Raw genomic sequence first — 13820 nt, 5'->3', positions numbered from 1 at the left:
TACTGTTTCATGGTCACAAATTAGTGTTTCTTGGCCATGAATGACTAATTTGAACCATAAAATGAGCATTTTGTGGCCTTAAATTGTCATTTCCTGCTATTCCGGAGCAACAGATGACTAATTTGTTGCCTCAAATTACTTTTTACACTTTATTTTACTGCAAATTGACATTTCCTGGCCATAATTTGCTAATTTATGGCCATGAATTTCTATTGTGTAGTCACAATTTTCCACAAATTACCATTTCGCGGCCACAATATAGTAAATTGTGGCTTCACCTGATAGTTTTGTGGCTTCAAATTAATATTTTATGGCTTCAAATTAATATTAAAAAGTAATAAATTAATGTTGTGGCCTCAAATTAAGATTTTGTGTGCAAAAATGACCATTTCATGAGCAGAAATAACTATTTGTAACCACAAATGACTTGTTAATTTACCACAAATTGTCATTTCCTAGCCACATTTTGCTAGGTTGTGAACATAAATTACTATTTCATGGCCACAAACTAGTGTTTTGTGGCCATAAATGACCATTTGGAGCCACGGATTACTAATTTATGGCCTCAAGTGACTAATTTGTAGCCGTAAATTTAGATTTTGTGGCCACAACTTTGTATTTACAATTGATTTGATCACAAATTTATATTTCACGGCCTTGATTTGCTATTTTGTGATCATAAATGATGTTTTCAAAGCCACAATTTACTCCTATATTGCCTAAATGACCGATTTGTGGTCTTGAAATAGTAAATTGTGGCTTCACATGACAGTTTTGTGGCTGTAAATTAATATTTTATGGCCTCAAATTAATGTTCCGTGGCTAGAAATGACTATTTTTAGGCACAAATTACAGTTTATTTGACCACAAATTCCCATTTTCTTGGAACAATTTGATATTTCATGGCCACAAATTACTCTTTCATGCACTTCAAATTAATATTTTGTGTCCAGAATTACAGTATCATGGCCGTAAATGACCGCTGTAGACACAAATCACCGTTTCCTTGCCTCAGTTTGCTATTTTATGACCATAAATTACTGTTTCGTTTCCACTAATGACTAAATTGTGGCCACATCTTACTAATTCGTGGCTTCAGAATACGGTTTTGTTGTTGTAAATCCATTTGAAGGTGTTGTTGTGTAAAAGAGACTCTTCTGGCAGTGATCCACGCCTCCCGCCGATCAGGAAGTTTCTTTTTTTAATATCTTTTTCTCCGTCTGGCGCGGAGCATGGAATGAGTGTGAAGACGTGAGGCATGAGAAAGGAATGACGATCCGGGGTCCGTCTCCTCGCCGTCTCTCCCTGTCTCTCGTTGAAAGGCGTGGAGCAGCTGTCGTCGCTGCGGCACCTGGACGTGGCGTACAACCTGCTGCTGGAGCACTCGCAGCTGGCGCCGCTCGCCCTGCTGCACTGCCTCACCACGGTAAAGACGCCGCCGCCACCGCCGCACGCTGCTACGTTCGCCCGCCGCCTGGTTCTCACCTCCACGTCCCGTCCGGTCTCGTTCATGCAGCTGACCCTGGAGGGGAACCCGCTGTTCTTCCAGAAGACCCACCGCACCTGCACCGTCCGCCACCTGTCGCCGAAGGCCGCCGGCCCCAGAGTGAGCAGAGAGAGAGAAAAAAAAAAACGGCGATGATATATGTCCTCCACTTAGAGCGGTGGCCTGCTCTCCGTCAGGAGCAGCGCCTGAATGTGCTGAGGTGTCTGGACCGGAGCCTGAGCAGCTCTCCGGGCTCTCAGCCTCTCCAGGCCTCTCCTCCTGATGGATGTCCGCCGGCGGCGACCTTTGACCCCACTGCTGTCTCCTCTGTCTCTGCAGTTCAAGCTGGATGGAACCACGCTGCTCTCCTCGGAGCTGTCGGTGAGGCTCTTCATCAATAGCACCGTCATCGATCTATAGATGTAGAGCTGATAAGATATATAGATACAGATGTGTAGATAGATGGAGATATATATATATATATATATATGCATAGATGTAGACTGACAGATGTATAGATGTAGAGCTGATAGATATATAGGTGTAGAGCTAATAGATACTGGATATAGATGTGAATGTAAATGCAGATATATAGGTGTAGATTGATAGATATATAGATGTAGAGCTGACAGATATATAAATATAGATGTGTATATAGATGCTGTTATATATATATTAGGGCTGGGCACGTTAACGCGTTACTAACGTGTTACTAACGCGTTACTAACGCGTTACTAACGCGTTACTAACGCGTTACTAACGCGTTAACGCACTGCTTCCTTAACGCCGACAAATATCTTCATCAGGCGTTAACGCCCCCCACGCCCCCCCCTCCCCACACACACACATTGCGCTCCAGCTGACTATCAAAGAAGCACACACAGCAGCAGCACTTTCTGCTGTGAAACACGGTCCATTCCTCATTATTTGCCATAATGACCTCAGCCGAATTATCATAAAAATCACGAGGAAAACGCTGGTATGAGGCACAAACTGAAATAAGGAGCGCAAATATGACGAAAATGAAAGTGAAACTTAAATCGCGTCTTTTACCGGCAGAACGCTTTGGCCCGCTGGGCAGTCTTCAGGCGCTGAAAACACGCAAAACAAAGTAAATTTCCCTTCAACACACCATCTGGCTTAATGAGGCACAATTCGGCGTGACTGAATTTATCCTGTCTTCTCTGTATTAGGGTGAGAGACAGAATGAAGTTTGAGGAAATGTGCACTCATAACAAACTTTGTTTTTCATCTGCTCTGCTCTTGCTGGTGTGTGTGTGTGTGTGTGTGTGTGTGTGTGTGTGTGTGTGTGTGTGTGTGTGTGTGTGTGTGTGTGTGTGTGTGTGTGTGTCTCTCTCTGTTGGGGGGGTCGGGGGTGGCAATCTTGGTATTTTAAGCTATTAAATATATTTGATGAATTGTAAAAATATACTTCTTGCAAAATTCTGGCAAAAAAAAAAAAAGTTCCTGTCCCCAGCTGGGGGCAGGATGATCATTACAGCGTACTTTTGAATTCATTTATTGTATTTTGCTCATAAAGCAATTAATTGCGATTAATCGCAGAAACATTTTGCGAATAATCGCGATTAAAAAATGTAATCGTTGCCCAGCTGTAGAGCTGATAGATATATAGATGTGTGTATATAGATGTAGATCTATAGATGCATAGATGCGAGACTGAGAAATATAGATGTAGAGCTCATAGATATATAAATATATATGTGTATATAGATGTGTGTATATATATATATATATATATATATATATATATATATATATATATATATATATATATAGATGTATAGCTGTAGATTGATGGATATATAGATATAGAGTTGATCGATATATAGATATAGATGTGTGTATGTAGATGTAGATATATATATAGATGCATAGGTGTAGATTGATAAATATATAGATGTAGAGCTAATAGATATGTAGATATAGCTGTGTATATAGATGTAGAGCTGATAGGTATCTAAATGTAGATGTAGATATGTATAGATGTATAGCTGTAGAATGATAGATGTAAAGATATAGAGCTGATAGATATATAGATGTGTGTATATAGATGTAAATACAGTGTATATATAGATGCAAATGTGTAGATTGATAGATATATAGATGTAGAGCTGATAGATACGTATATAGATATAGAGCTGATAGATATATAGATATGGATGTGTATATGTATTATGTAAAGCTGTTGTAGATATGGATGTGTGTTAGATGTAGATGTATAGATGTACTGTATAGTTGTAGATATAATGGATATATAGATGTACTTGTATAGATGGGGATATGATATTTAGATGTATTTTAGATATGTATACTGTGTATCTAGATATTTATGAAGATCTGATAGATATGTAGATATTGATGTTTATATGCATGCAGATATGATAGATATAGATATGGATGGTAGATATATAGATATAACACGGGTGTCTAAGTCATTTTAGTTCAGCTGAGTTCTGTCTTTAGTAGAGTGTATCGATGAAATAGTGTCGTAATAGACTTTAAATTTACATTTTAAAGTTTCTCTTTCAAAAGTGTACGTGTTGAAAATGTCAGCGTTTTACAAAAAACTAAACATTTATGTCTGAAAATGGCCACAAGTTCAACTAAAAGACACTTTTATTGGTACAAATTACACTTGAATCTCCCCCCCAAAAAAATTGTTTTACGTCAGCGTTCTAAAAAAAGGTCTCAAAATTTAAGCTTTAGTGGGCCATTTTTCAGCCTCTTCTGGGCCCGTTTTGGTCCACGGGCCTTATGTTTGACATCGCTTTTATTTCGCACGATCTCCATCCGCTTTCTGAAACAAAACCTCTCCGCAGATCCTGCCTAAACCCGGCCAGCACGTCGTCCAGGCCTACGCCCCGCCCCCGGTCGCCACGGCGACCGAGCGCGGTAACCAGGAAGCGTCGAGCGGCGCCGGGGAGCTGAGCGACAGCCAGTCTCACGGCGAGGCGGCGGTGTCGAGTTTCCGCAAGAAGAAATCCAGAGTAAGAGAAACATTTCGCTTTATTCTTGACGGTTTGTTAAAATTGAGGAAATAATGCGATTTATTTAATTTTTGTTTTTCAGAGTAAGGTCAAAGTTCGCAGAGCGAGCATCTCGGAGCCCAGCGACACGGACTACGTCCCCAGATCGTTTTCATCCTCTCAAGGTATGGGTTAAATTTCCCGTCGGACGTTGAAATCGGGCGTTGAAGACGCTGAGCCGTGTCCATTCCCTCCGGCAGCCATCGTTCTGCCGCACCAGCAGGAGATCGAGCGCATGTCCAGCTTCAGGGACCAGCTGGGCGAGGACTGGCTGCGGTACCAGCACCACCTGGAGGACCCGGCGCCGCCGCCGCCGCCACCCACTATCGCCAACGGTATCGACGAGACGGAGGCGATACCGGAGAAGGACGGCGATCTGGAGACAGAGTCCACCCTGCAGTGGCCCGGCTCCAACACCCAGCTCACCGACTCCACCCTGGAGGAGGCGTCGGTCGACGGCGCCGCGCCGAAGAAGGAGGAGGAGGAGAAGAACTCCAGCCCGGCGTCGCGGCGGTCCAGCCGGGCCGCCAGCGGAGAAACCAACCAGGAAGAGGAGGATCTGGGAGGTGAGGCGATCGAGAAAATCAGATCAACCTGATCGATTAGATCCCTTGAATATCTCTTGTTTCCTTCCTCAGTGGATCTGTGCCACCCGCTGCTCGCCGCCGTTCTCCCTGACGGCGAGGAGGAGGAGGAGGAGGAGGCGGCGGCGGGGCCGGGCCGCCGCGGCGGCAGCGGCGACGGCCACGGCAAGGTCTTCCTCCGCGTCAAGCAGGGCCTGCTGCTGGAGCTGGACGTGCAGCGCGGCCGCGAGCGGCGCCGCCTAGAGCTGGACAGCCTGCTGCGGGTGGAGCGGGCGGAGCAGGCGTGGAGCCGCGAGGTGAGGACGCCGCGAGGGGGGGGGGCAGATGTTGAAAAACAAAAATAAGACCTCGTTCACAAGTGAAGATCCAAAATTTTGTGTCCGTTTCCATGACAATGGAGGCGCAGCATTCAGTGATGATGGTGATATATACTGGGCTAGCGCCGTGCTAACGTTAGCGTCTGGTCTGCACATCACAGACGTTGCCTCTCGGTCCGGGGAGCAGACTGTGGCGACGGTCTTACCGTTCAGGGCACCGGTTGTTGTGGGCGTCGATGCTCTTGCCGGCGTTAGCATCTGCTAGCAGCCTGCTAGCATCAAGGCTGCAAGGGATCTCAGGACGCAGCAGCAATCGCGGACGAGCGGGCGTCCGGCAAGTAGCGGATCCAGTCCGTCGGTCTTGTCGACAGATGACCGTGCGTTGGCGAAGGAAGACGCTGTTGAGCGGAGGTCGGAATGGCTGCCTTTTGTAGCCGGGCTAGCTGACCTGATTGGCAGCCCTGCTTCTGTTTACGCTCCTTCCGTTGATCGGCAGAGCCGACAACCCACGCGGCAGCCCATTGCCAACCCACTCCTCGCTTGCTAACAGGGGTCTGGCAGTCATACGGTTCCGAGTTGCTGTATGTTCGGTTAGCTTTGACGTTTTTCGTGCAAGAACAGGGAAGGAAAAAGACAAAGAAATTTGCAAAAATTACAAAAAAAACAAACACCGATGTGGAGAGGCTCTAGCCGCCATGTTTACAACAACTGTTTACATATTGTTCTCTGTGCACGTTTGCGTGCCGTTTCAATGCAAAACTCCGTGGAAACGGACGTCGTTAAGTCCGGTTGATTCCGGTCGATATCTGTAATTTCCTGTCCTCCCCAGGGCTCGGGGGAGACGCTGCTGCCGGCCCTGGAGCTCGGCTTCGACTACATCAGCAGGGAGAAGCAGCGGCGGCGCTACGTCCTGCTGGACGACGACCCGGCGGCGCTGCAGGCGAGCTCACACACACAAATACACACACACACACACACACACACCCAGCGGTACAGTCTGTACCATGTTTACGGCCTTGTTTATGATCTCGGTCTCGTGTTGTGCAACACTCTGTGTTGAAACAGCAGAATGAGCTGAATGAAGTGATGTTTTTGTGTTGTTGTCGTCGTCGTCGTCGATTCCCAGGCTCTGATCGACATCCTGTCAAGCGTGGCGGAGGAGAACCGGCGGCGCGACTCGGAGCTGTCGGCCAGCCGCGTCCGGCTGCAGTGTCTCCGCTGCCGGGCGGAGTTCAGCCGCCAGGGAGCCGGGAAGGAAGAGGAGGAGGAGGAGGAGGAGGAGGATGAAGAGGACAGGAAAGGTGAGGGCGATGACGGAGGGATTCAGAGCTTTCCGCCAACGCAGAGGAAGTCAAGAAGAGGCTTGTGCTGCATGGATGGAACAAAATAAACTTTCAGAGAACCGTTCTGAGCAGGAATGTTTCACACTCCTCTGAACCGATCCACACCTGAGGCAGATGGAACAGAACATCAGAGCTGCCGTCCGATCGGCGCAAAATGCATAAAATCCACCAGAAGCACTGTGAAATCCTTGAAAAGCACTGAGAAACCAACAGAAAGTGCGCTGAAATCTACGAAAACCATGATAAAAGCCACTAGAAGCGCTGTAAAATTAACTAAAAGTACTGTAAAATTCACTGGAAATACTGTAAAATTCACTAAATGCACAATCGAATCCACTTGGAACACTGTAAAATTCACTAAAAGCCTGAGAAAATCCAGGAAAAGTGCTGTGAAATCTACGAAAAGCACTATACAAGCCACTAAAAGTACTGTAAAATCCACTAAAAGCATTATCAAATCATCTTTAAGCACTGTAAAGTTCACCAAAAGTACTGTAAAATTCACTAAAAACATGATCGAATCATTTTTAAGAACTGTAAAATTGACTTAAAGTACTGGACAATTCACCAAAAGCACCATCAGATCCACTTAAAGCACTGTAAAATCAAATAAAGTCACCGTGAAAGCATTGTAAAACCCACTTGAAGTACTGTAAAGTTTACGAAAATCCACATAAAACCCAGTAAAAGCACGGTGAAATCCGCGGAAGACACTATAAAAGCTTCTAGAAACACTGTAAAATCAACTTAAAGTACTGTAAAACCCACTTAAAGCATGACCAAATCCACTTAAAGTACCGTAAAATCCATTTAAAGTACTGTAAAATTCACCAAAAGCATCATCGAATCCTTTTCCAGCACTGTAACATTCTCTTAAATCATTATCGGTCCTCTTAAAGCACTGTAAAATCCACTATAAGCCTGATAAAAATCCAGCAAAAGTGCTGTGAAACTAATAACTAGCACTATGAAGTCCACTGAAAGAACTGTAAAAACTACTGGAATTCAGTAGAAACTCTGAACAAAAGTAGGAAAAACACAAGCGAAGCCTTTTATTTTTACTCTCTAGGTCGGACATATTCAACTTAAAGAAAACCTTTAAGGTAAAGTTAAAGAAAAATCTGTGTTTTCATGATACATTCTGAAAACTGGCAAACATAAAACACCCATAATGCAACAGTTACAGAAGCTTTTTAGTCATTTTAATATATTCTGCCGTTTAAATTTGTCTTTATATTGATATTTTAGTTGTTTATAGTAGTAATGGTTTGGGTTTTTGTGAAAATAACATTTCAGACAACAGAGGTATTAATCTGAAGAGCAGTTTTGAATTTTCTTCCCTGCAAACGGTTCACCCAGTGAGTGTTTTTAACGTTAGCCAAACTGCTACATTCCATCTGGTTCTGGTTGAAAGCAGAGGGAGTCTTTGATTCCGTGCAGCATGTTGCCTTTTGGTTACGCCGTGTTCTTTCTGCCTTCCCATGCTCCTCTGGTGCAGAACACACCGCCGTTTCCAAAACATCGCTCCGCCGTGACGCCACGGCGCCGAGGCTAGCTGGGTAGCAGCGGGGAAGCTAGCTGTCACGGCTCTATGGGTAGAAGAACTATTTGCTGTGGCCGAGCTGCAAATGGACGCTCCAGAAGTTGCGTTTTCTCCCCGTTTCCTGAGGGGCAGAGTCGCAGCGTTTTCAAAAAGTTGCGCTTTTCCATGGAGACGGCGTCGGTGTGATTTCAGAATGTCAAGGTTTCCGCTGTTTCCATGGAAACAGAGTCAGAGTGTTTTCATAGAAGTTCAACGTTTCGCTGTGTTCACTGAAGCGGGCCAGTTTCAAAAAGTTGCACCGTTTCCACGGAAACGGAGTCAGAGTGTTTTCATAGAAGCCCAGTGTTGCAAAAAATTCCGTGTTCCACCATTTCTACAGGAAACGGATTCAAACATTTTCAAAAAGTGCCTTTTTTTCCCTCAAAGTGTTTTCAGGACGTTGCATATCCCTGTTTCCATGGAAACGGAGTCAGAGCGTTTTCAAAAAGTTTTGTTTTCAGCCATTTCCGTGTAAACAGTCAGCTTTTTCAAAAAGTAAAATTTTCAGCCATTTCCATGGAAATGGAGTTGGAGCATTTAAAAAAAAAAAAAAAAAGTTACGTTTTTCTGCTGTTTCCGTGGATACCGAGTGGGGACATTTTCAAAAAATTTAAATTTTCCCTCGTTTCCACAGGAACAAAGTCCGAGCTTTTTCAAAATGTCAAATTTTCCGCTGTTTCCACGGAAATGGAGTTGGGAGTTTTAAAGTGCAGTTTTTCTGCCATTTCCGAGGATACGGACCGCGGGGCATTTTCAGAAAGTTACGTTTCCTACATTTTTTTTTTTTTTTTTTTCTTCAAAGAGTCGCATTGTTCCACAGAGACACCGCCAGTATTTTCAGAAAGTTGCTTTTTCCACCGTTTCCACGGAGACGTCGCGTGAACGGACCCTCAAATTGCACCAAATCGTTCCCTTTTTAATCTGCAGGTGTTATTTTCAAGTCAGCATTCCTCGGCGGGTTTTCTGTGTGGAGTTTGCATGTTTTCTCACAATTCCACCCCCCACCCCCCCCAAAAAAAAAAAAAACAACTGTGAAGGAGATTTCTATCTGTGAATCATCTCCACTGCGGCCCACACACACACACACACACACACACACCAACATACTCTGTAATCAGCAGGAGACAGTAATCCCCTCCCCCGCATCTAAACCCCACATTAGACCGACCTGCCCGGGCACGCACGCACACACACGCACACACACACACACCAGGCTTTGTTCAACACGTTTGGTGGATTTTTTTTTCCTTGTTTCTCAAATTGCTCCTTTTGTTTGAGACTTTTCAGGCTCTTCTTTTTTTTGTTTTTTTTTTGTTTTTTTTGTTCATCCCCACGTGCCTGGAGTGAGGTTTGTTTTTCAGCGGCTGACAGGAAAACACGCCTGGAGGAGGAGAAAAAAAAGAAAAAAACGTCCATGAAATAAAACAGGCGTGCTTTTTGTTTCACGTCAGGGTGAAGTGTTCTCTTCGCTCCACGTACTCGCAGTCAAAAAAATGTGCTTTGAAGAAGAATGAAAGGATAAGTAGTGTCAGCCTCCATTTATTTCTGTTAAACAGGATTTACTCTAAACAGAAAAGTTAAGAGGAAAACAGACCAGACTTAAAACCACCGACCCCTGAAAAAATGCTCAATAATGCTTTAAATCCTTTTTTTTTCCTATTTTTCCTTTTTTTTTTTAATTTTCTCCCGTTGTCTTTTTAGTTTTTTTCCTTTTCTTTATTTTGTATTTTTTTCTCTTTGCTTATCCCCTTAATCTTCACATTTTTTTCTTACTTTTTTCTTTTTTTTTTTTTGTTGCTTTTTTTCTTATTTAAGGAAAAAAAAATTTTAAAAATAATGAAAATTTCAATACATCACCTTACTTTTTGCACTTTTGTAGCTGTTTTGTTGTTTGCAACTTTTTGAAATAATTTTATATTTTAAATAATTTTGAAGTAATAATTTCAAAATAAACAGCTCAGTCAAAATTTCCTGAAATTAACTTAAAAATGATAAATATCTCTCCGTACACAGTCTGTAACTGTTACAAGTCTTGCTTTAGAAATCCAATGGATTCTGTTCTGAAAATGTGACATTTGATGAAATAATTTATTAATAATTCATTCACTGCAAAAAGCCAAAGTCTGAGCAAGTTTTTAAAACTTGTTTTAAGCGAAAATGTCTGTTTTTGCTTGATATAAGATAAATTCACTTAAAAATGATATTTCATCAAGAAGACTTTCTTTCTTTTCCATACTTTTTAAATCCTTTTTTATTTTTTTTTAATGTTTCCCTTTTTCAATTTTTTCATTTTGCCCGTTTGTCTTTTTAATTTTTGTTTTTTTTCTACTTATCCCGTCATTCCTTTAATTTTTGTTTTTTTTACTGTATTTCCATTTTTTTTCTTGTCATTTTTTTATTTAAAGAAAAAGTTTTAAAAATGATTAAAATTTCCATACGTCACCATACTTTTTGCAGTTTGTAGCTGTTTTGTTATTTTTAAAATAAACAACTCAAGCAAAACTTCTTGAAATTAGTTTATATACATTTATGTGTTTGTTCTATTGCCAGATTTTTTATCTTATTTCAAAGTGAAAGCATCTCAATTTACATTGGAATCCTCTAAGTTTGTTTTTTTAAATATAGACAAGTTCATCATCTGCATAAAGGAAATCTTTCTGTTTGTGTCTTTCAGAAAAAGCTGATATTTGTCCAGAGTGTGGCGGCGATCACGTGGTCCAGGTGGCGCTGCAGTCGGCTCCGCCGTACAGCAGCACCCCCGTCCATCAATCGTCCGAGGACGACCTCCCCCGAACCGCCAGCGTGAGCGGCAGCCCGGTCCGAGAAAATACCGCTGACCCCGCCGCCGCCGCCGCCGCCGCCGCCGAGGAGGAGCCGGAGTTCGTCACTGCTCAGGGCAGCTCCTTCTTCATCGGCGACGGCAGCAGCCTCAGCAAGGAGGAGCTGGCGGGAAGCTACAGCTACGCCGCCGCCGACGGCACGCCGCCTCCCCTCCAGCCGGAGGCACCGCCCAGCCCTGACAGTGAGACTTTTTCATTTCCCCACTTTTTTTTTAAAAGCTTGAGAATCACACTGGATGTTGGTGCAGCTCCGATCCGGCTCCGGCACAGGCCGCGATCCGGCTCCGGTCGGGACACTGCAACCATTCAGTAGTCATTAAAATCAATGCCGAAACGAACGTCGATACATTTTCCAAAATAAAATCCGTGTCGTGTTTTTGCCTTAACATTCGATTTTTTTGAATTCTTCTGATAGAATACAGAACAAACAACGCAATATCATCATTTTACACGTTACAAGGATAAATGATTTTGTACTTGGTCACTGTAGGAAAGTCAGAATACACCAAAAACAGCTCTATTGACCGGAGCGGCTCTGTGTTGCCAGATTGAGCGGGTTTCTGCCAAATCAGGGTTCTTTCGAACCCGTCGGGCGGGTTGATGAAATGGTTACGCGTTTGACGTGATTTTTATTAGACAAATACGGTTTTGACGTGCATTTTCAACAGAGGTGGAGGTTTGGGCTGCTTTCTATTGTTGGGCGGGTTTAAAATGAGGTTTTTGGCTGAAAGCACGACAGATCTGGCAACCTCCTCCAGCGGACCGCAGACGCAGCGTGAGCCCGGCGTGAAGCCGATTCTGACGCAGCCTTAACATTTTCAAGTGAGAACGCGAAATTTTAGGAGCGTGCTCACTTTCACATAGATCACAGAGAGAACACACACACACACACACACACACACACACACACACACACACACACACACACACACACACACATACACCCACTTAGTTTCGGCCCGTCACGTCCGAGCGGCCGCAGCCCGCCGGCGGCTTTATTGCTCTGTAAATGCCTTTCTGCTGGCGGTTGAAACGTCCGGCCAAGAAATGCGGCCGCTCTGCCAAGAAACTACGGTTTAATGCAAGATATGATTTTAAGAATCAATAAAGCGGCCAAAAAAACAATGTATTTACTTTCCCCGGGTCCAGATGGAGGCTTTCAGGGTCAAACCGACGTGCGAACTGCTCTTAAACTAAACCAGCCGTTTAAAAACTTTCCCTGTGGTTTAGCTTTTCTTTTTCTTTCTTATTTTCCCTCGTTGTTTTTTTCACTTTTCCCTTTTTTCTTTTTTCTGTTTTTTTCTTTTTTCTTCCATTTTTTCCTTTCTTTTTTCTATTTTTTTTCCTTTTTTTTCCTTTAATTTTTTTTCCTTTTTTTTTTTTTTATCTTTTTTCCTTTTCTATTCCACCTTTTCTATTTTGTATTCCATTTTTTTCCATTTCACTTTTTTCCCCTGTTTTCTTTTGTCCCTTTTCCATTTGTTTTTCCCCTTTTTCTTTATACTTCTGTTTTTTTCATTTGATCTTTTTTCTAACGAACAAAACAAAACACCAAGACAATTTCAATACATCACTATAGTTTTTTTTTTCTTTTGCATTTTTTTTACCTTCTCAGATAAATTCAGCTGAATTAAAGCTGGTTTTATTGAAAGTTATTGATTTTAAAGTCATAAATCTGTAATTGTCCTCCTGCTGCTGATTCTAATGAGTGATTTTATTGCATAATGTAACTTGATTGGATCAATAATGTCTGTAAACGATTCCTTGTTTGTTTGTTTGTTTGTTTGTTTGTTAATCTACTGCAGGTCTCCTGGACCTGCTGTCGGAGGACTCGGAGGCGGTGGACCACCGGCTCAAGCTCTTCCTGGACGTGGAGGTTTTTGAAGATGAAGACGAGGAGCTGAGCTGCCTCCTCAAGGTGTGTTTGCAAGAAGTCCCACAAAAACATCCCATAATTTCACTTTTTAATGAGTAAGATCAGACGTCAGATTGTGTCACGGTAGTTTTCTGACAGTTCAGGTCGCTCACTTATTTCAAACCTCTGTTTTTTCCCCAGAGATTAACAGGAAAACTGAAACAGTAAAAAACAAAAAACAATAAAACAGACTTTCTTTCTTTTTTTATTTCTTCTGAAATAGTTTTCTTCCGTATCTTCTTTTTCCTTGGCCCTCCTTTTTTAATTTTTTTTGTTTTTAATTTATTTTTAATTCCTTTTTTCTTTATTTCTTCTTTTTCTTTTTTTTTCCAATATGCTCTTTTCTTTTTTACATTTTTAAAATGTTTTTTTTTCTTATTTCCTTTTTCCACTTATCTGTGTCCTTTCTTTCTGTATTTTTTTCAAATTCTTTTTGTATTTTTTTCTCTTTTTTTTCTTTTCATTTTTCCCTTTTCCACAAGAAATTGAAAACGTGACCACAGTTTTCATTTTTACCACATTTTAATTCACCTCTATTAAATCTTATTTTTATTGAAATTATCTATGTCAAAGTTGCTAACGTCTGTTAATATCCAGTCTGTTTGTGCCATAACTGTTAGAATAAAACATATTTAATATCTTGAGTTAATTATTATGAAAAATACGGCAAATTCTGATTAGAAAATGTGACTTTTGATTAAGTATT

At 42.2% G+C, this 13820-nt stretch overlaps 1 protein-coding gene across 1 annotated transcript in view; it reads left to right on the top strand.

Annotated features, from left to right (window-relative positions):
- Positions 1-13820, top strand: part of stk11ip (serine/threonine kinase 11 interacting protein) — a 28561-nt gene that overhangs the window by 6947 nt on the left and 7794 nt on the right. The window contains exons 9-19 of the mRNA XM_030086281.1: positions 1323-1426; positions 1517-1606; positions 1826-1867; positions 4327-4494; positions 4577-4658; positions 4734-5099; positions 5172-5413; positions 6264-6374; positions 6561-6735; positions 11034-11381; positions 13005-13117. Coding sequence (XP_029942141.1) covers positions 1323-1426; positions 1517-1606; positions 1826-1867; positions 4327-4494; positions 4577-4658; positions 4734-5099; positions 5172-5413; positions 6264-6374; positions 6561-6735; positions 11034-11381; positions 13005-13117 — 1841 coding nt within the window. The remainder of the gene's footprint in view (positions 1-1322; positions 1427-1516; positions 1607-1825; positions 1868-4326; positions 4495-4576; positions 4659-4733; positions 5100-5171; positions 5414-6263; positions 6375-6560; positions 6736-11033; positions 11382-13004; positions 13118-13820) is intronic.

The sequence above is a fragment of the Salarias fasciatus genome, assembly GCF_902148845.1.
Source record: "Salarias fasciatus chromosome 23 unlocalized genomic scaffold, fSalaFa1.1 super_scaffold_20, whole genome shotgun sequence".
In the NCBI taxonomy this organism is placed as follows: domain Eukaryota; kingdom Metazoa; phylum Chordata; class Actinopteri; order Blenniiformes; family Blenniidae; genus Salarias; species Salarias fasciatus.
The sequence above is the reverse complement of the archived record's forward strand: the minus strand, read 5'-3'. Positions and strand labels throughout refer to the sequence as shown.